General features: G+C 43.3%; 3 protein-coding genes across 3 annotated transcripts; 1 reads left to right on the top strand and 2 right to left on the bottom strand.

The window, feature by feature from the left end:
- Window positions 1–377: 377 nt before the first annotated feature.
- Window positions 378–1,558, top strand: mrps25 (mitochondrial ribosomal protein S25). The gene is made up of 4 exons (XM_062459114.1): window positions 378–614; window positions 755–861; window positions 957–1,044; window positions 1,240–1,558. Exons 1-4 carry the CDS (start codon window positions 481–483, stop codon window positions 1,427–1,429), a joined length of 519 nt encoding a protein of 172 aa, XP_062315098.1. The 5' UTR covers window positions 378–480; the 3' UTR covers window positions 1,430–1,558.
- LOC134018832 (rabenosyn-5) lies at window positions 1,310–8,460 on the bottom strand. The gene is made up of 12 exons (XM_062459109.1): window positions 8,339–8,460; window positions 7,255–7,538; window positions 6,925–7,059; window positions 6,635–6,735; window positions 6,478–6,523; window positions 6,202–6,363; window positions 5,678–5,940; window positions 5,438–5,508; window positions 5,246–5,332; window positions 5,038–5,140; window positions 4,749–4,853; window positions 1,310–4,661 (listed from the first exon to the last, which is right to left on the bottom strand). The coding sequence occupies exons 2-12, from the start codon at window positions 7,415–7,417 to the stop codon at window positions 3,516–3,518; spliced, it is 2,382 nt and encodes a 793-aa protein (XP_062315093.1). The 5' UTR covers window positions 7,418–7,538; window positions 8,339–8,460; the 3' UTR covers window positions 1,310–3,515.
- Window positions 8,461–11,798: 3,338 nt separating this feature from the next.
- Window positions 11,799–14,057, bottom strand: trh (thyrotropin-releasing hormone). Its single transcript, XM_062458139.1, has 3 exons — window positions 13,929–14,057; window positions 13,495–13,698; window positions 11,799–12,930 (listed from the first exon to the last, which is right to left on the bottom strand). The coding sequence occupies exons 2-3, from the start codon at window positions 13,685–13,687 to the stop codon at window positions 12,344–12,346; spliced, it is 780 nt and encodes a 259-aa protein (XP_062314123.1). The 5' UTR covers window positions 13,688–13,698; window positions 13,929–14,057; the 3' UTR covers window positions 11,799–12,343.
- Window positions 14,058–22,218: the final 8,161 nt, after the last annotated feature.

Here is a 22,218-nt window from a genome sequence, read left to right as displayed (position 1 = left end):
ACCATTTAGTTACTGACAGGATTGAGGCCTTTAGGCTTTTACGTTTCTGCATTTATATAGCCAGGCTTTTTCTACCTCAAAGGAGCACAATTTAGCAAAAACATTACTGACAACTGACATTTCTGTATCACATTATTTCCTGAGGCCACAAAGTCCAGTGGTGAAAAAATAATAAATGTGTTTATGCACAGATAAAGGTACATTTATATATCTCATAGACGATCACTATTTTCCTATTTAATTTGAAATATTTGCCGATTTAAATAAGCAGGCTACCACAGACTATATACAGAACTGAACCATAGGATTGAACCAGAGCCATTGAAAAGTATGGCTCTGGTTTGGAGAGATATCTGACGCCATCAGTCTGCGCCTGCTTGACGTCATTACGACACGACTCATGCTGTACACTAGACATTCTCTGTGTACACTTAATATAGCGACTATTCTCAAATATAGCGTGTAAATAAAGGCCTGAAGATGCCTATGAAAGGACGGTTTCCCATCAGACGAACATTAGAATACCTCCAGAAAGGTGAACTTGTCTTAAAAAACAGAGTCAAGATTATGTCGGTAAATTACAACACAAGCGGAGAGCTCAGCGAAGGAGCAAGGTCAGTTTTTGAACACGACCTCGTACGGTTTTCATGATAAAAATGAGTACTGCAACTATCACATTAACACTTTTTTGTCGATTTATTTCTGCCTTAGTTTTCGTTAATACCAATACGTTCACGTGACTTGTGCTTTGCAGAAAGTTCGTGTTCTTCAATGTACCGCAAATACAGTACAAAAATCCTTGGGTCCAAATCGTTATGTTCAAGAACATGACACCGTCCCCTTTCTTGAAATTCTACTTGGGTGCGGTTTGTAACATATGCAGCCACATTTATTAGCTGGTAATATATCATTAAAATCTGGTAGTTTGAAGTCTAACTCGGGCATCTTTGCTGTAGATGATGGTGAGCAGGTGCTAGTGGATGTGGAGGGGAAGGACTTTAAACACATCACCCAGCATGTGAAGAAGATTCTTGGCAAGACAGAGTAAGTGTTCCATCCTGATCCCTACCCCTTACAATTGTCTTTATTTGGTTCTATATTCTGACGAGTGAACTAGGAATATGCCAAATAACTGGACCCAAGCTATAAACTGTCAGGTGCAACTCTTTAACCTTTAACCTCTCTAACCAGATTTTTGTATGCTATCCCTCCCACCACCACCACCCTTCTCTTCTACAGAGAAGTCTTGCAGATGGAGACTCTTGCCAAAATGGAAGCTTCTAATCCAGCCAATTTTGGGCCCAAGAAATACTGCCTGAAGGAGTGCATCTGTGAAGTTGAAGGCCAAGTACCCTGCCCAGGCACCACACCTCTGCCCCAAGAGATGACAGGGAAGTACCGCATCAAGATGGCAGCTGCACAGGACTGAGCTTTGATTGCTGCAGAGGAAGGAATGGACATTGAATGGACTTAACCAAACCATATTATGTTTCATGGAATTTAATGTTTTGTATTTGTACATAAATTGATTAAACATGATTATCTTGTACTATCTGAACAGCTCTGTAGTTAAATGAAATGCATTGTTTGCAAATATGTTCCAATTAATGTCATATGATTCCCTTCAGACATGATAATCTTTTGAAGTCTATTCATCAGATTTATTAACTGTACTCCCATCGTGGGGTTTTAATGTGTGGGATTGATTTCTGTTCCCACTCTCTGCTTACCTTGTACACTGACCCAAACATGAGGAAGAAAATACACTTTTTTCCAACACTTTTATTAGTGCTGGAAGATAGAACTTCCTAATTATGATGACTAAAGTGAACAGGCAACATTATCAAAAAGCGACAAGTCATTCACATTTGCCACAAATACATTAGTCATAATTCCATTCATGTTGTTTCAAAGCAAGTTCTGTGTTTAGTTACAGTACAATTGAGTTAGTGGTGCATGATCAACAAATACTGTTTTAACAAAATTAAAAGAATATTCAACTGGATGGCAATGAAACCAATGTAAACTGACAAACTGTTGTGTGTAATAATACTTGGTGGTGCTGGATTGATTTAATGTTTCAATTGGCCGTGAGATGGGAATCAGAAGACAATATTCAATAGAAGACAAAAGTAGAGTACAAACAAGAATAATCAGAGTACAGAACTTTCTTTTTTATGTGCCACTGCAAAGCCTTAACATCTACATTACAGCCCAACATCTCCATAGCAACAGTAAGCTATGCGTTATTTGTAAGTGCTGAGAGACCTGGCTGAACATGTTGCATAACACTGGATACAGACTGAACTTGTCTAACGAGAGAAGCCATTAGCTGAGGCTTATATCATTCATCTTCTCCACTGGGCTTGAGGGATGTGCGGGAGAGAACAGGATGTTTGCAGGTTATTCAGAGTTCCACATCTGACCCTCCTCACCATGTTAAGAAAGCAAACGAAGGAATGGAGAACCTAGGATAACACCTGTATTGAAACACCTGCACATTTTGGACCATGGGGTGGTATTTCAAATCATGCAAGTTCAATGGAAAACAAATGCATTTATCCTGTGATTCATCAACAGTGATGCTATTATATTGAGCAGTCTAAAATATAAAAACATTTGTTGACTTGGCTCACAATAGCTTAATATCGTGTCAATTAACATTCCCCTCCAGTGTCTCATCTACAACTGATCAAGGATATAAATTAGGATTTGCCAATGACTTTGTATGTTAAACTCTCAAAGTTAAACATTTATGCATTTGGAGATATGACTGGCTTTAGCAGTAACAGTATATACATGCTTTGTATTAAGGAATAAAAAATAAAAAAAATCGGACTTTCCAAAAGCTGTTACAGTAAACAGCTAACACATATTCTATTGAATTAACATACTATTGAATGCAACCCTGCCCAACTGATTTGTTCTACACAACTGTATCTGTGCATACAACTGTGTGTGTGTGCACAGTTTCTAAATACACTGCATTGTGCTTTGTTACATACCAACATTTGTTTAAAATGAACAGTCCTAGGCCTTTGAATGATGTCATGGTGTGTCAGTGTTTGTATTAGTATGGAATAATATTAACCCTTAAAATATTGCATTTTTCTTTTAAGTGCTAGGCTGCCCAACATTGTTAGAGTGACTGACATCATTTTAAAGTGACTTACTCTATTCACTCTCCTTCAAAGCAGCAGCAAGTACTTCCACCTTTGTAGTGCCATGAGGTGAGAAAGGAAACCACTGATATCTGATATCCACCCCGTGTACTACATCTGTGTTGTGTAGTGTAGTAGACTAGAAGGCGAAGATGGAGACCACCTCATGTTGAGAACCACCAGAGCACAGCTCTTCCTCAGATGCATCTGACCTCACCCTCCTCAACCACAGTGGGGTCAGCAGCCATTAAAAGGGAGCCGTCATAGAGCCTGATGAGCTTCGAGCACTGCGCAGACAGCCTTGTTTTAAGTAGCAGGTGATCGGGGGGTGACGGAGGCATGATGGAGAGTGTGTCAGTGTGTCTTTTTCTTCTGTTCCTGCAGGGTGCGCTGTAGCTCTCTCAGGTTGTCAGACAGCAGCTCCACCTCGTCCAGGCGGCCGTTGAGCTTGGCGTCGAAGATGTACGCTCGAATGTTGTCAATCTGCTGCAGCAGCAGCTCCTCCTCGATCACGTCCACGTCTGGTAGGACCTCGTTGTCCGCCCCCTCGAAGGGATTGGTCGAGGCTCCAAGAGAACTCCCGGAAGCCTCTTTGAAGGGATTACCTGCATCGTCCACCTCTTCAAATGGGTTACCAGGTGCTTCCCCTGACTGCCCCTGAACCACCCCTCCCTCCTCCACCTCCTCCTCAAAAGGGTTGTAGTCCTTCCTGCCATTAGCCACCCCTTTGTGCTCCTTCTGGATCTCCTCAAAGAAGGGATTGGACGGATCTTCCTCTATGGGGGTGGAGTCCTCCTCCTCAAAGGGATTGAGGGAGGTGATGTTCTGTCCATCTCCACTAGGGGGTGTCACCTGCCCTCCTAAACTCCTCAGCCTTGGGGGTGACTCCTCCTGACCAGTCAGGGCAGGGAAAGACCTCACAGAGGATGGGCTTCCCTCCGCCTTGGGAGTTAACTCCTCCTCCTCCTCCTCTTCCTCCTCTTCCTGCTCCTCTTCCTCCCCTTCTTCTCTCTGGCCATGGGAATGGCCCAGCTGGTTTAAGTCAAGAGAGCTTTCCCAGGTGTAGGTGTAGGAAGGCTGGCTGGAGGCCGGAGCCTGGGCTCTGAGCACCCTCTCCTCCCGTTCCCTGTCCTCCAGGCGCTGCAGCTCTCCCTGCTGCAGGCTCTCCTCCTGGGCCAGCCTCTGCGAGAGGGCGATGGCCAGGCTGGTTTGCTGCTGGTCGTACTCGTCCTGCAGCTGCCGCAGGTTCTCCTCCAGCATGGCCGCCTCGTCCGCCCGCTGAGCTGCCCGCGCCTGCCGCAGGAACGACTGGATGTTGTCGATCTGCTGCAGCAGGGGGTCCTCCAGCTCGCGCGTGTGGAGGGAGTCGGACGAGGGCAGCCAGCCCGCAGCCTTGGTCATGCGGGGGGCCCTGGGGGGCTGTGGAGCCTCTCCGTTGGTGCTGGGTGTTGGACGGTTCCTCTCTGACTCCTGCCTCCTCTTCTGGGCCTCCTGAGCCACCTGGGAGGAACACAGAAGGAACGGTCAGGACTGACATTAGATTCTGCCCCTTGTACCGACAGTGATTGATTGATGGGTCCTCCCTACCACTCTCTCCTGCTGGAGTCTCTTCTCCTGCTCCTGCTTTCTCCTCTCCTTCAGCTCCCCGTACTTCTCCTTGGTGGGCAGAGACATCAGACCCAGCAGCTTCTCCTAAAGCAGAGGAGGGGGGGGGGGGTTGTAGTGATGGTGTGAGAAAAGGCTGAGAGAACGAGTGAGAGAGTCCACCTTAAGATATTAGACATGTTTTTAAGATATGACTTATTTTCACTCTGATCCCCACTCAGTTATATCCCCCCCCACCCCCCCACCCTCCGTCTTTGTGTGTGGGGCAAACCTGGACAAACAGGGTGGCTGTGTAGCGGACCATCCTCTGGAGCTGCAGGGTCTTGGGATGGGGTGCTGGCTCCTCCTTCATCCCCAGGGTCAGGATCCTCTTACTGCAGACAACAGGAGGGAGTGTCATGTCCAGGAGGAAATGCATCGAGCTTCATTCTTATATCGCTTAACACTACAACATCGTGTGGATTTGCTAAAGCATGTACCTTAGTGCGTCGATGAGTTCATAGTATTTCTGAACCTCCATCCTCAGCCCCCCGGCCGTGTCCAGGTTGTAGGTGGTCTCTCCAGCGCTGTGAGAAAACAAGCCAGGAAGTGACATCATCAGGGTCCCCCGTTACTCCCCACCCCACCCAGGTCTAAGCTCAGCATGGAAACAAAGTCCTAAGAGGACTTACTTGAGAGATTCTGCCATTCGGATGTATTCTGGAGCCTTTTCATCCACCTTGTCCATGCACAGCCTCAGCCTCTGGAGGGGAGACAAGGCGAGTGACGGTGAATGCCAGGAAACAGACCGAACGGGAATGACAGGAAGTCGACAACAAAGTGAACAACCGAATGGAAACCGCGTTCCTAGGGTGAAAAGATCCAAGAGTGCCCCGCCACTTCCTCTCCCAGAGGCGGGCCGTCCGGGTTACCTCGTAGAGCTTGACGATGTCCGGCACGTGGTCCTTCTCCTCCAGCTTCTGCTGCCTCTTCAGCAGCGTGTCCATGCAGTGGTGGCAGCAGCGGATCCTGTCGTCGTCCTTCTCCTCCAGCATGGAGCTGACGCTGCTCAGGCTGCTGATGCTGCCTCTCCTGGAGCCGTGTGCACTGCCGCCGCCGCCTGTTGGAGGGGACTGGGACTGCCCGGGGCTGCCAGGGGCACAGAGAGCCTCCCGGGTCCCGCTCGTCAGCTTGACTGGGGACAGAGGGGGAGACGGAGGAGTCAGGCTCGTATTTCACCGAGCAGGACATGGAGGTTAGGATCAGCTAAACCATCCGTATTCTGGCTGATTCAAACCGCGTGTGATTGAAACGCGTCTGTCTCCTTGCTTTATGTGATGCTTTGTTTTGTTTTTGTTTTATCTTTTGAATGCGTTCAATTGTATTCACCCTTGAATATCTTGAAAGGTGCTTCATACATAAATGTAATTTCTCCCCCTTCTTCTTCTATACTCACAAGCCAGTGGCAGAGGAACAAACTCCATGCACTTCCGACACATGATGGATCCACAGAGGCGGCAGTGGTGACGCCTGTTGCGCATGTTGAATTTATTCCCACAGTCAGGACAGAATGGTACGTCTGAATCATTCACCCACGACACAACAGACTTTTCTATTGCTGAGGAGAGGGAGGGAAGGGATGAAGTACAACACAATGACTAACATTAGTAGACCCTAGACCGGTGATGTTCCACACAAAAATACATTGTATCACACCTATTTCTACACTTACCTCTGATCTTGCCTGCATCCGTGTTTGTCCTGTCAAAAGATGTCAACTGAAAAGAGAACACAAGAAAGATGCATGGCTGTTAATGTGTATTTCACTGCTAAACTTTAACAATGTGCAGCAGTGTAAAAAAAGAATTGAAGTGAGTTTGTCCTCCCACCTTTTCCAGTCTGATGATGAGCTTGTTGACTTCAATGACGTAGTGGTCGATCCTGGCAGCCCGGTGCTTCTTAAAGAGGTCCAGGTGACTTCTGGTCGCTCCTGTCCATGTCAAGTGATAAGCATTAAGAAGGAACAGTAGAAGGAAATATCAATCACAAGACTGCTTTTCCCAAAAAACAGAGTGGTTATTTGTTATGTTTTAATGGTCTCTGACCATTAACAGGAAAACCAATTGACCATCCCCCAATTCCACTGTGCACTGAGCCCCCCCGAGGCTCCCTGTCTCACCCAGCTCCTGAGGCTCCCACATGTATGGGTCCACTCCACCATAGTAGAAAGACTCATAACTGCCCGTCTCAGGCCTGTCCTCTCCATCCTTCTTTAGAAACTTGTCTTTGGCTTTCTTTGCCTTCTGGACAAGACCTACATCAATGAAAGGCAGAAATGTGTATTTCAAAGAATTGGAAAAGATGGATGCGTTTTAAAAGAATTCCAGTCTACTTTTTCCATTTACACCTGATCTCCTCCATATCTTCTGTAGTTCACTGAACATAGCAGGAATCAGACCAGGGCTCTTGAGCAGCTCTGGTCTACCACCACCCTATGCAGTTGACTCACTTTTCAGCTGGCCCCTGACGTGACGGTCATCCCCAGAATGCTCCTCCTCATAGTGGTCCTGAAGCTGGTAGAAAGACTGCAGATCTTTCAGGCACAGTGGGCACAGGAAGCCCTCCTTTACCTCCCCTGTGCCCTCGAAGGGGGGCGGGTAGCTGGAGGCCATGGCTGAAATGGGCAAGTCTGTAGGGCTGTAGATGGATCATCCAGTGTGGTCTGACTCACTCCACAGTTAACTGGGTGTACAGCCCTCTCAGCCAATCCTGCCCCATGGCACCCGGGTAAAGCTGTGGAAGAAAAAGGAATAGCCTACTGCTTACATGTTCAAACGATAAAAAGGAGGCTAGCTTTAGAACACGGACTTTTCTACAGAGGTTGGTCTGACGTCCCTGTCAAAACTGTAACCCTTAACGAGGTGCCACATATCTATTTACAAATGTTTTCTTCTTTATGGAAGAAACAATGTCCTTACTCTTGATAGTGCTTTCACAGGGAGGGTGTAAAACAAATAGGCATTCCTGTCTGGTTTGTTTCCAGTCTAGGCTAGTATGTGTAGTTACACAACAATCCATCGAATAGCTGGTTATCGCGAAAACCATAAGGATTATAGACATACGACCTGATTGTAGCTATATGGACAGCATCTTTTCTATTAGATTTCAAATTGTGTTTGCATCATCACCCCTAAGAACAAGAAGGCTTTGTTTCCCCACAAGTTCGCACCCACAGAGTAGTATTGTTATCGCAAGCTAGCTAGTTAGCTGTCGATGTGCACAACAGAAAACAACAGAAAAGGCTAAATATATTTATATTGTATGAATTATCCGTCATGCACTAGCACATATCTGATAGTGAAACCACGATCATTACTAGCTGGCAAGTTTTTTGTCTAGCTAGATAGTAAAGTTAACTAGGTAGTTGCTTGTCGAGATACTTTAGCCATTTTTGGCTATCTAGCTAAGCTAGCCAGCAGCCCAGCTGGTCATCTATGCTGCGTTGTAAACAATATCGCTTTGCAGATCTAAATACACATAGTAATTCTAAAATGTCTCAGAACTGATCAATGGAAAATAAATGATGTACTCACAAGTCTATCTAGTTATTGTAAAGGTTAATAATGTCTTTTCTATAGAATGAATTATTTTGACAGCGGATAATCGCCAGCTGCAGCACCCTCCCAACGGGTAAAAGGTTGGTTGTCAGCCCTGCCTAGTCATGTGATTAGCATACTGTCTGATAAAACGAGACGACAGAAGGGACAATTAGTACGAAGTGTGAGACCAAGGTGTGACAGGCCTGCGGGTTATGGTCTGATTGAATGGAAACTGTTAAACCAATTTCAATTTCAGTATGATAATGATTAGAATTCAATTTGGGAGGAAATTATGGAAGGAATTATCAAGTTCTGACTGGCCTGGTGACAGTCTATGAAGGGAGGTAATAAAAGTTAATTGAATTAATAAATGCTTTCCGGCAGAGTGTCTTTTTGTTGTTGCTGGAAGTCTGACTTGCAATTTTGTCTTACCAAACCAAGTTTGTCCCATCAGCTTATTCCTTTTTCTGCCATTTTTTTCTTCAATCCATAAAAGGGGCATGGGATCCTGGAAGACAAATACAAATTTCATTTGATTTATCTGAATTGAACTGTGTTCAACATATGTATGTATAGGGTTTAGAAAACTTCACTGCCAGGGTATTGATACAAACCTTATTTTTGGCACCAAACATTGAGCATACTATAAACTGTGTCAAACATCTTTACAACTCCCTCTCCACTCCACTTTCTCTCTGTCTCTGATACACATATACACCCACACACACACAAATCCTGGAATTACACTGAAAAGAACATCACTAATGGACAGGATAGTTTATGTGTGTGTGAGTGCGTGTGTGTGTGGGTGTTTTGGGGACATAAATAAGGTTTGTGTCAATACCCGGGCAGTGAAGTTTTCTAAACAACCCTCAGCTTTTGCCCACATGGCATTACCAAATTGTATGTGATTGCAAGCCATTTATTGGATATATGCAATAACATAAAGTATGGTCAAGATATATAGATCCAATAAATAGATTTAGTCTTGAACTTGAAGATTCCCTTCATTGACTTGGTACTTTCACAGCAATTGGGTACTATCTAATATGTCTTCACTCCCCAGTATGCTAAATGTGTTTGTAAAACCTGTGGTGGAGGTGGTGCGAATCGTGAGTTAATTGTCACTTCAGATGCTACAAACAGCTGGTAAACATGTTGTTTACCAAACCTAGGAACACTTACCACAGCACTGAAGTGTTGCATTTCAGATTCCCATTCAGGGGTTTCAATTACACATTTACAATGAGGACTTTTCTTTTCTCATGGGCTTAATAAAATGCTGCATGGTTTCGATAGCCTACTACAGGGCTCTTCAATAGGCGGCCCGCGGGCCGAATCCGGCCCCCGAGCAGCTTTGGACTGGTCCCCGCAGTGTGGTCCGGTAACCTCATTCAGTTCGTGACTATGACAAAAAAAAAATTCACTCGTGACAAAAAAAAAATTCACTCGTGACCAGGGCCGGATTTACCATTGGGCTTGACTGGGCTCCAGCCCATGGGCCCCGTCCTGTAGGGGGCCCCGCCCGTTTACGTGCAGCGGAGGACTGAGCTATTAGCCAGAAAGCTAAGTTATGCTAGCAAGATTCATAGACAAGAACATTGTGTACGGTTGACAAACCGTAAATATAATTTGACAATATGTTTGACAAGAAGACTAGCTAGCTAACAAGCCATGTCATTGTCCCCAAATCAATATCAAGGTTTTCACGAACAAGGTATCTGCCATATACTAGTACTAGGCTACAGTACGGCCGCAGCATGTGTAGCGGGTTGAATAGCAAATGGATGTGAGATGATCGCATCAAAGTTGACATTCTCCAAACTGTAATTATAATTTGACAGTATGTTTAACAACAAGACTAGCCAGCAATCTAGCCATGTCATTGTCCCCAAATCAAATCAAGATTTTTATGTGTTGGCCGCAGCATGTCTGAAGTAGAGCTAGGTTGACTAGCGAGGTGAATCGAATGGGATGTGAGATGAGCGGTTACGTGACACTGACTGATTCAGAAAAGGAACATTTTCCAAATAGGTTAACCCTTGTGTTATCTTCGGGTCGTTCTGACCCATCAGTCATTGTGACCCACCGTCGTATTGCGACAACTTTACCGCATACAAAAACAAAGTGAAGCATTTTCTTTTAACCGTTGGGCTGTCTCAGACCCCCCACATTGCGAAGGTTAAAAGAAAATTATTTTTATTTGGTTTTGTATTGGGTAAAATTGGGTAAACACAACGATGGTTCGTTATGAACCTTTGGGTCATGTGACCCGAAGGCAGCACGAGGGTTAAAAGAAATATTGAAGTCACTCATTGTTGTAATTACATGTTAGCTTGGTAAAGTTTCTCAAAATTGTAAACGGAGGTTTTGACTGCGTGACTGCGTCCTTGATGTTATTGTTACTTATTTCAGACACTTTGTACAGGCTCATACCAAGGAAAGATGTTCTTTGCTCATACAACGTAGCCAGCTCAATAATTTAGAACGGTGAACAGTTTTGCTGGAACTACTTGGCTGATTGGCTGCAGCCAATCAGAATCGAGTATTCACCCAGACCATGGTATTTTAGATGCGTTCGACTTCATGCAGCGCCGGCGTCGTCTGCAGCCGCCTGCAGCCCGGCTGACTTGAAGCAGCCAATGGCATTCTCAGATTCAAGGGTGCTGCATGAAGTCAGTCCATGTCGAACGCGCCTAATAACTTAAAAAAACAGTAATTCCAGCAGTAATTAAACATTTTAAATAGACTTCAGCAATTCACATAAATAATGTTATTTTGTTTAGTTGTTTGTTCAGAATCGTGATCTCTAAATACATATAGTAGCTTGTGTATGTATCATTTTGTTCTATTTAAAGTCATGTATAGTTGGTAGGGCCCGAAAATGACCCCCACCGCCCTTAGTCTTCCATTTTTGTTAGTTAATTGCATTTTCTCCAATTGTCTGTTAATATGATATAAGATTTTTGAATCCTTGGGCCTATGCGGCCTCTTGGGCATATGTTGTTATATGCACTTACAAAATATAATATATTGACTCCTTCAGTATGTTGTTGTAATTTCTTTATTTGTTACCGTGATTACTCATATCCTCCGGCCCCTGACTTTGCCTCAGTTTCAAGAACCGGCCCCAGCTCCAAACTAATTGAAGAGCCCTGGCCTACTACATCAGGCACATGTCCTCCGTTGATGGAATAAGGTCAATTAACCTGGGATGAGAGAGTAGCTGACATGCAAAAGGTCTGTCTATTGACTTTTGTTCATTAACTGAGAAAAAATATGATATCCTGACATTGTTATGTTAGAACACCCAATCAGATTTTGGTCAGGGGATCATTCATTGAACCGGTGCATTCACAGAGCATCACTACAAGGGAATTTTATCAACCTATTCAATGTTATGGTAATGATGTGGCCATAAGTTCTACTTGAATAATAATGTATACACCGGTCATCTGTACCAATGCGTTTATTGTTCAACATAATTATGGATATATGGTAAGCTAAAAGGCAAAGGTAAAACACAGTTTTACAACAGTAACTTAAAAACTGTAGCCTACTCCATACAACACGTTTTATGTAGAAAAATAATCCCTTCACCTACTTTAGTTTGCAGGGTATATTTACTTAAACTATATCTTACATCTGAGAATAAGGTTAAATAATAAAGACAAATTAAAATGCTATTGTTAACTATGAAACTGCATGTGGATTGAAATTTATAGGCTAAAACAATTATATGACAGATTAATATCCAATCCCAAATTTTCCTTTCGCTATATCCATACAGTGGTTCCTTAATATCAGCTTTCGTTGTTTTTCTTGTATAAGAACTTTATGCAATCTAACATGGTGAGGATGGACTTAATAGAAAATGTACACATGTTTCAATTAAAGGGGGTTGATCAAGTGAATTGATTGACTATAATTTTATTCATAATGTATGCCTATACATTGTATTCTTTACATTACAGCACTTGAGAAATACTCTGATTAATTTTACTGTTGTTCCATTACACCCTCGTCTGGCGCGAGCCTTTTGCCCGGGTGTTGTCTTTTCTCCTCAGCCCGGCTCTTGGTCACGTTGTCTAATAACTCGAGCAACAGGTTTGCCTTATTGCAGCTCGTAGGGTCCAGCACATCACATGGACTGCTGGCATCTAAATCCGTGACCATGTTATCCCAATAACGTTTGCCGGGGTGCTGGCGCTTGTCCAAGTCTTGGAGATCCTCAGCGTCTGGCTCATCCTCCAGGTCTCGCTTTCCGGGATGCTGGCGTTTATTGTACATCATCAAGTAGCGTTTGCCCGGGTGTTGTCGTTTGGAGAGTTCGCTCAGGAGTGCCGGGTTCTCAGCAAATTGCTCTAACATTGAGCGCTTTCCGGGATGTTGCCTCTTCTGGACTTCTATGAATGAGTCTACTTCGTCTTCGCGTTTTCCCGGGTGTTGTCTCTTCTGGACATCCGAGTAGTCTTCGTCGTCATCGTCTCTCCTCCCTGGGTGTTGTCGCTTTTCCAGGTCCTCGTTGAATCTTTTGCCGGGATGTTGCCGCTTTGCCATCCACTCTGGCAGAGAGGAAAGTACCTCTGTAAATGTAACAGTCATTTAAAATATATTTTGGCTACATGGTCAAAACATGCGATGCTGCACTGCATGATGCCCATAAATAATGCACGTAAAATGATATATTTCTCACAAATTAAAGGAGATTTTGCAATAGGCCTAACGTGCTGAGATTTCACTGGAATGCATGCAAATATTTGGATAAACATTTTACGCGCGCGCTTTGCTTGGACTCACCAAATGTTTTGCTGAGCTTCTAGGATACATATTTTATTCTCTATTATTTCAAGAAGCCATGGGCTAGGTTAAGAAAGGATTTTCGTCTGATCAAATGTGTTGTTTTACAGCAATGAAATGGAACTAAATACACATACGTGCATCAGAGCACGTTCGTAAAATAAACCGATTCGTTTAAGAGGACCATATATTAATAAACAATTTACTGTGGAATGAAGGGATTTAGAGAAGAATACAAAGTAAACTATGTTCTAGAAAAAAAAAGTTTAATGTGTGTTCTCTGTGTGTTGGAGTGTCCGCGTAACCCTAACAACAAAACAATTGTGCCAAAACAGTACTCCATTACGCACCGTTTGAGCCATCTTCGTCCTGTATCTTTTTCAGAATTGAACGGAGAAAAAGGCTCTCCGCTCTCTGTAGTATGATGTCGTCAATAGTCTTTCGGTCCCCCGTTTCATCCTCGACGGGGATTTCCTGTCCTCGAGACATCGCCAGGTTGCAGATCGTTAGAAAACCCAGGACAAGCAGGCACGCAGACTTCATGGCAAAAGTTCCTGTGACGAAAATCACAAGGAATATAGACAAACTTACTGTTAAAACAAATGGTTAAATGACACATCCCGCAATGATTACAAGTAAATGCACCACAGGCAATTTGAGATGTTTTTGTTCTTCCAGGAGAGATCGGTGCGCACTGCAAAGGCTGTATTATTAACACAGTTTCACATACATAGGTTGATGTTGTATAATTTCTGAGAAATTCATTAAAAACAATCAAACTCACCTATGATTGCTTAAGATTAACTTTGTCCGTTTTATAGTTGTTCGCTGCACTGTTTATAACCTTAAACTGCACCTGGCTGTAGGGTTTTTCTCTGTCTCTCGCAGCGGCTACTGACCCGGTAAAACCGAGTTTAGAGGTATGTGCAGATACTTTTCTTCTAGCTATTTATACTCACCGGCCGTCCTCGTCACACCAACCACGCTGTAGTAATTTCACAGGATTCCTCGTCTCCATTGATGTCACAGATCCGTGCGCATCCGGTTGTACATTACACTCCAGAGGACGCTGTCAGGTTCTCATCCAAATCTGAATTAGGCCTGTAACTGGGTTTCTGAGAGTGAAATCTAATGATGATGACTTCAATTGACAGAGCATTCATCCAATAAAGTGTCATTCAAACACATTGGGGTGCGCTTCATTCAAATGTCATGGCATCCAAACGTTTTTTGTTAAACCATCCCGCATAGAGCACAAAAAAGGAAACAAACAATTAAATTCCTTATGCACTTAGTATTGACGCCTAATTTGGAGTCTTTTTTAAAAGACTGCATGCGGACACGTTAGGTCTATAAGGTATCTAAAAGTAGGGGAAGTCGATTTTTCAATTAGTCAACCCTTATTGTCCAAATATTACCATTATCAAATGTAATGTAGCAAAAACACTTTACAACAGTTTCATCGATATTGCGATATGACGTGTCTTCCGTCAAGCGTCAAAGGTGCGAGGCTGGCCCCAGGTGGACATCAAATGAGCCCGAAGGTAACGCAATCCTCATCTTAATTATGTTCTTGTGTGAAGCTCCGTGCGCCATGTGTCAGATATTTTCGGATTATTGATAAACTCGTCTTGAAAACCTACAGTTAACCTCAGCCAACGGAGAGATAAGGTGGGAATGCACCTTGTAATCGTGATTAACTGTATTCACTGTGCTGACACCTTCAATACTTCTCATGTTTCAGAGCCCAATCAAACTTAAGGTTTAAAAATATCAAGGCTATTTTAAGGCCATCAGGTCTCCTATTGGAGTGATTTATTCCATTAGTCTGAGATGGTGACATGAGGCACTGAGTGAGTGTATAGATATCTCTACACCCAGCCCAAGTCAACCAAATACAGGTTCTTTCAATCTGCTCTAGGATTATTGAGAACGAGAACCTCACATTCAAGAACCTACCCTCATGGCTTTCTCAAACATGTTACTTCAATCACCAAATGGGACAATGATATCAGTCAGTTCCTGAGAGTGGAAGATGTGAGATGATGGCAAAGGTGATGTTGAAGTTGAATATTCCTCTTTAGTGTTGAGACCTACAAAGAGAGTGTGTGTATGTGCATGAGAGAGAGGTGGAAATGATATGTAACCAATTCATGAATGTATACATTATTAGATAAAACACATACTGCTGGTGATTACTGACTTCTTCATGGAACAGTAAAGAAAAAAGGATAGCAGCAGTAGCACAATTAACACCAGAGCATGTTTGACCTGTTCTGGAGTCCAGACTGCCTCTCTCAGCTTCACAAATGCTACACTAATTGCAGAGGATAAAAGAAACCTATGGACACCAGTTAATGATGCATCCTGCTGTCAAGTTACAATAAATCTGCTATTTGTTTCTCAGCTCTTAGTAGGACAGAACTGTGATTTAGTTAACATTGTTCTCTTGTTCACAGTTTTAGAGCCTTTGGAAGAAACCCTGCAATCTAAAAAAACTCAGCAACAAGCCTGTTATGTTTAAGAATTTAAAACGTGACCTTCCACATTCAAGAGGCTCCACCCCCGACCCAACTAACCCTCATACTGCCATGTTTGCATGGGACCGTTTTTTTGTTGTTGTCTATTGCAGTTTTCATCACGATTGTGTTCTGGAATTGGTGTCTGGGTGAGGTTTCCCTCTGAGGTGCCAGGCTGTGATTAAGCAAACTCTGTGTTTTCCTTCTCATCAAACAGGCCCATACAACACAAAGGAGACAGGATACCAGTGCTTTTATAAGTTACAAAGCATAACAATTAGCGAGAAGGTCTGCAGTGTGTACTGGATAAGAGGACAGGCTAAATATATACCATCGTCAGGCAGACCACGGAACATAATGATGCCTCGCTTATTCACCATCCACTATTAAATCTTCCTGTCTCTGACTCTTTATTCATTTCCCCTTGCACTGTAAAAGTTTTGCGCTGTGGACATGAAATACCGGAAGTTTAAAACAGCTGAGCTAACTTTACTCAGTTTACTGATGTGACAACAGCTTGTGCAGTCACAGTAAATGTTACTGTAGTTGCAAGGTTTACTGTGCAACTCCTTGTGTTATTAATCTTGGCTCATTTGACAAGAGACTGTTGTCTCTCTTTGATGGGGCAGCGGAACACACATGGACCACAACCTGTCCCCAACACATGGGAAAAGATCATTTAGCCAAGAGATGCTTGGGAGGTCCTTAAAGTTTACTGGACCTTGACTTGTGAGTGTTCAGAGAGACTAGGCTGAGGGAACAGACAGGCGGAGACACGACCCAGTGAAGCAGTCAGAGGTAACACTCACCAACACCTGAGTGGACAGCTGACCAGGCCGGTAGACTCTCCAGTGTTGACAGGGAAGACCAGCCACCGAGTTAAAGACAGGATGAAAGAAGACAAGGGTTACACAGAAAGGCACAAACAAATAAACAAACAAACACTGTTGTGTTTGTGTGTGTGGATGGATGAAGTGACACTGGCCCTTTTCTTCACACTGACACTGTCCTGACAGGGGTCAGGGTGGTTGAGTGTGAGTGATGGGTACAGGCATAGGCAGTGCTGTGGGCTGGATGTGTAGATCTAGAGGTCAGGAAGGCTAGGCTGTTCTCTAAAGGAACTGTTAATGTTATTCTGGGTGCCTGAAAGCCCTACTGCATGTTAACTGAGCACTAAGCGAACATACATACATTTTTTACTTGGATGGTGAATTTAGATGAAATAAAATCACTCTCTTTTTGACATTTGATAAACATACATGAACACAAACTCAGCATTAAAGGTATATGTACACTAGCCACTGAATGCATTCTACAATGTATTGACCCGCACACAGATGAGAGAAAGATCACAAAAGATGATGATACGTTGGAAAGCAGGTCTATTTCTTTCTCTTTTTGTCTCTCTCTCTCTTCAATGTTTTGTCGTAAGCTTAAAATGTCCATGTCCCCATATAAAACATAGACTTAAACCCGTCAGTCATCTGTCACCTCTCTGAAGGTGACTGCTCTGCCCTTACAGACAGAAAATGAATCTCCGTCCATTGCTCATCAGACCCAGGCATGCACTGGAATCCCCACGCAGAGAGAGAGATTATGAACGAGAGAGAGAGACAGACAGAAGTTTGCATTATTTATTTTAAAATGTCATCTCTGCAGTAGCGGTGTGGCTCACTGTGTGAGAATCCTATTATCTCTCAATTACCTTGGAGCCGTCTGTGTGTTTCTCCAGGCAGAGACGGTGATTAGTGCACAGCTACTATATGCTACAGCTCACTCATCATCTCACTCTATCTCCTTCTCTCCATCTCTGTCTCCCTCCATCTCTTCCTTCCCCTGTCAGCGTCAGGTATCGCCTGAGACCAAGCGTAATAGAAGAAGATTGAGCTGGTCTTTCAATCCCAACGCCTGAATCAAATGCAGATGTGGAATTATTTGATATTTGATTTTGCAGACCTTATGGTGTGAGGATAAAATGGTCTGAAAAAAAGTTAGGGAGGATTACTTTGGTGTCAAGAACAGAGTGATCTTGAATTGTTATGAGTTCTGATCTCAGATAGATTTTTAACTTTTTGCCATAATGTTGAGTGTGTGGATGTGGCTGGGGCAAACTGATCAGACTATGGACTGAAGGTAGACTTGCTGCCGGAGTAGTCATGGCTGGAGCAGGACTTGTCTGTTATATCCATATACTGTATTATCCATATATTCTAGCGGTCTGACCTGCTGTCTGACCTCCCTATTCCTCAGCCTGACAGTGTGGTCCATCAGGACCCTGAAGTCTCTTAGATAACCGTCAAACTTTACCCCAGGAGTAATCTTTGCAACCCAGAGCTAAATCTTGTGTGAGTGCTGGTCTGTGGTTGGTCTATCCACCAGAGAAGATGTGTCAAGGACATACCAATATGATCCACTGAATACCAAAAGGTCAGAGTTACTATTAAATCTGTGCGTATGAGCATGTGAAGGGGGCAAGCCTCTCACAGGCATCGAATATCTGAGGAGCACTTGAAGGGAAGAATTACAATCATTCTTGTCACATAAAAGGGTTTTGTCATCTCTATTTCATGTGCCAGCTGTTGTGCCAGCTATACCTATTAATCCCTTTTAATCCCTAGGCTTCCTCTGTCATTTTGTTGAGTTTATCTTATGTTGTCTTTCTGTCTCGTTTCCAGGAGAAAAGAGAAACCTTTCCAGGTTACAGGGTAAAGAACTTTCTCTAAAGGAGGGGTCATGTTACCTCAAAATCATCCAGAGGCTGCTCATGAATATCTTAGTTGATCCCACACACTCACTGATCCACCCCTCCACACACACACACTGTTTATCTCTCTACTGCCTTTTTTTGTTCACTCAATCAGATGGTGGACCGTAGGGACGTATGCTAAGCTCTGCCTTATTGTGTCTTTGTGGGCCGGAGAGCGAGCGGCTAGTTATGCCTGCCTCAGGGATCGATGGCAGATGCGACACCACAGGGGGCACTGATGAACAGGATGCGGTCCAGAGATGTGAGCTCACACCAGGAACACACACTCTTTCCAACATGCACCTTGAGAGGGACTAGTCTGTGCAGGCAATGTGTCCATGCTGCATATGTCACACACGGAGTGGAGGAAAACACACACCAGACCAGCGAGCCGTGGGGTGAGGGAAACAATCTGCTGTTAGGAACTGAGCTTTTAGAACAAGACACAATCTGGAATATAGAGATGCAGGCCCCTGTGGATACAGGCTGAGAGGTACACTCATGTGAATCAAATCCTGGCAGTTGTAAATGAAACTCCACAGTGTGATATACTAAAGCCTGTCGACTCTCAAATCAAAAAATCTCAAATTTACTGGAAAGGAACTATATTAATCACATAACTGAAAGACACCTGGTCACTTTGTCACACATTTTTGGGAATCATGACAAAAGGTTTCCATCAAGACAAGAGATTCCGGATTATGGTGCATACCCAGATGTGCTGTCTCATTATGTTAGACGAGGGCTTGGGGGTGCCTGCTGTGCCTGCCTGCCAGTGTGTCAGGTCTCACTGTCAGCCAAATACAGTGGACATGTTCTCCATTCCAAAAGTATCTTTTGGTTCAAATACTTTTTTTAAACAGTTCTCATTTTTCACTTCTCACCCCTTCTCTTTGAGTTGCCAAGACCTGCATGAGATGTCTCTGTGGATGAGTGACTGCATCCTGTTTGTGGCCCAGTGTATTGAACTGGTCCCAGGGGAGGAGAGCATAGAGAAGGCAGCGTGGTCTGATATGCTGGCTTTATTGACAGCTCTGAGGGGACTCCACCTGAGAAACATTGCTGCATCTCCATTGGCTACTACCCCTCAAAGACACCAGTCTGGGGCAATGCTAATAAAGTTGTTCTCATTACGGATTGTTCTCATCCAGCATGTCAGATTGACTAAAAACATTGTTTTCTGGCCTTTGCTGTATCTTTACTAACAAGGTTCCATTCATGCCTTACTTGTTGTCATTTCTGGAAGATTTAGTGGGTCAGTATTAATTTGGATTGTGCTGTATCACTTAGCCACCGAGCCCCTGTTGTCTCCTGAGATGACAACACAGTCATTGTTTACAGTGAAAGACCAGGAGTGACAGGTCACCCTTTTAGCCAATCGGATTCTTCTATGTCCTAGATGAAGATACACTAGTCCTTGTTGTGTGTGTGAGAGCTCTGAAAGGTCAGCTTGAGATGATAGGGTGCATGTTCATATTAGATGAAACACTTAGATGTCTGATAAAGATGTCTGCCCTTTAGAGTTAGGTAGAGTGTAGGAGGGTGTTCATTGAAACTTTACTTCAACTTCTGACTGATAGTTACTGTGATTTACTTTGTTTCCATTTACTGCAGATATTTCATTAAAAAAATATTTTATGGGTAAGTACCAGAAAATATATAATGAAAACTAACATCTGTGAGATTGTGAGTAGTATCAACTTTTAAATTGATAAAATGTTCATTCACGCCAGAAAAATATTTGAATATGCCAGGCCCACTGACAGGCTTTCAATTGGAAGACTGTAATGTGCATTCCACATGATTCATACAGTAACTACTTAGTAGAAATAATTAGAAGTGTTGTTTAATTAAACGTTTTCCGAATATAAACCCATTCTGCACACAAATGTAATTGCACTTTTTGTAAAATGTTCTTCAAAGACTACATGTGACTACATGTAATTGAAATAGCCTGAAAAGAAACTTGATGGGGCACACAAGGTTTTCCAGCTGCACATTTTTAAGTAAATACTTCCTCAAAACAATGGCAGGTCCATCACTATCAGTGTTCTGAATAAATCAGCAGGCATCTGTTTAAGACACGAGCCCCTGGTGAATCCTTTTGATTGAATAGAAAACCTCTCTCTTTTGAACAGGTCTTGTTTGGCGTGGCCAGAGATTGATCTTAAGGCTTTATTTGTGTTGTGTTCCCTGCAAAGGGAGCAGGTCTGGGTTGGTTACTTAGCTTCTTTGTGGAGGATGCTGACAAAGGTGGAACAGATGGCTACACATCTGGCTGTGAGTCCAACTGAATCACACCATCACTGTATTGTGTGCTTTTGCTGCGAGGTGTAACTGTATTGAGCCTGAGAGAAAGTAAACTGATTTTTGTATAATGCCAATGTAAAATGGAAAAATAAGATATAAATGGTGTTATTGTAAATCACACACACACACACACACACACACACACACACACACACACACACACACACACACACACACACACACACACACACACACACACACACACACACACACACACACACACACACACACACACACACACAAATACAGTTAATTTGTTCCCCTCCTATGACTCAATTCTTTATGCAAACTCACAATTCATTACTAAGACTGTTGTTGTAAGGTAAAAGTATACACTTTTCTTCATGATAGAATTTTTAAACACCAAATCTTTGTCATTTTAGTTGCGCAAATAAAAGGTATTTTCCCACAGGTTACTGTCTCAGTGACACAATGTGAGTTCGACATTTGTTCCCATGAGCAAAAAGTAATTTTACGTAAAGAGATGCGATCTGCTTGATGTAGATCCTAATGTCTTTCTGCTACCTGTTAGCTCTCTCATCTTGCCTTTTGTCTTTCAACCTCCACGTCTGACATTCGTGAGAGCATGATTGGCCAAAGCGAGGAGATTTACCATGGATCAGATTGATGGAGTTATGAAACACAATTGTCTTTCAGCTGTATTCTCTATATTATCTCTTTCTGTCTGTCTCTCCAGAGCCTATCTTTCTCACTTCAAATCTGCAGGGATATTTATTTCTATCTCTCCCTACATCCCCCGCATCTCCCCCCCTTCATCCATCCGTCCATTGATCGCTAGTTTAAACCTGTATGTCTTGAATGGTTGACACTTTTGTGATTAAAGAGAGAAGTGACTCACAGTTGGATGACAACTTGCTCTGTGATGGCATGGAGGAGAAGTCTCTCAAAGAGATGCTCTGCTCTCATAGAGAGATGCTCTGCTTTCATAGAGAGAGTGGTAATGGTTTTTTGATCAGGTCCACTGCTTCAGCTCATTTCCAGCAGTCCTCCAGTATGGTGGACCCCAGACTCATTTACCACTACCCTGCTCCTCACTTACTCAGGTTGGTCGACTCACCACAGTGTTCTATTTCTGGTCCTTCAGGTAGCATAATTTCATGAAGTTACAGTTTTCAGGAAAGAGGTCAAAGTGTGAAAACCCCAGAGTCTCTCCACAGCCCGTTCCCTGTCAGATGTCCCTGGTCTCCAGACTGGTGGGGCAAAGCCGCTGACCATCAGCATGACTCACTCTTTTCTGGCACCCGCACATACTCGCCCATAAACACAACAGTCAAACTCAGAATAATGTGTCAGAATACGAGCATAAAGTTAATCATTTTTTAACCATTTATTCCTAATTGTATTAAATGTGAGGAGAACAGTCAGAGTACTGTATTTACTGTATTTACTGGTTATACACGTATTTTCAGCTTCGGAATTTCAAGCAGTTCCTTCTGCTACCCTGGTGCCCAGCCAGCTGCAGGCTGTAGGAGGTGTCT

This window comes from Osmerus eperlanus, chromosome 4 (assembly GCF_963692335.1).
Source record: "Osmerus eperlanus chromosome 4, fOsmEpe2.1, whole genome shotgun sequence".
Lineage (NCBI taxonomy): Eukaryota > Metazoa > Chordata > Actinopteri > Osmeriformes > Osmeridae > Osmerus > Osmerus eperlanus.
This window is presented reverse-complemented; position numbering and strand designations above follow the sequence as displayed.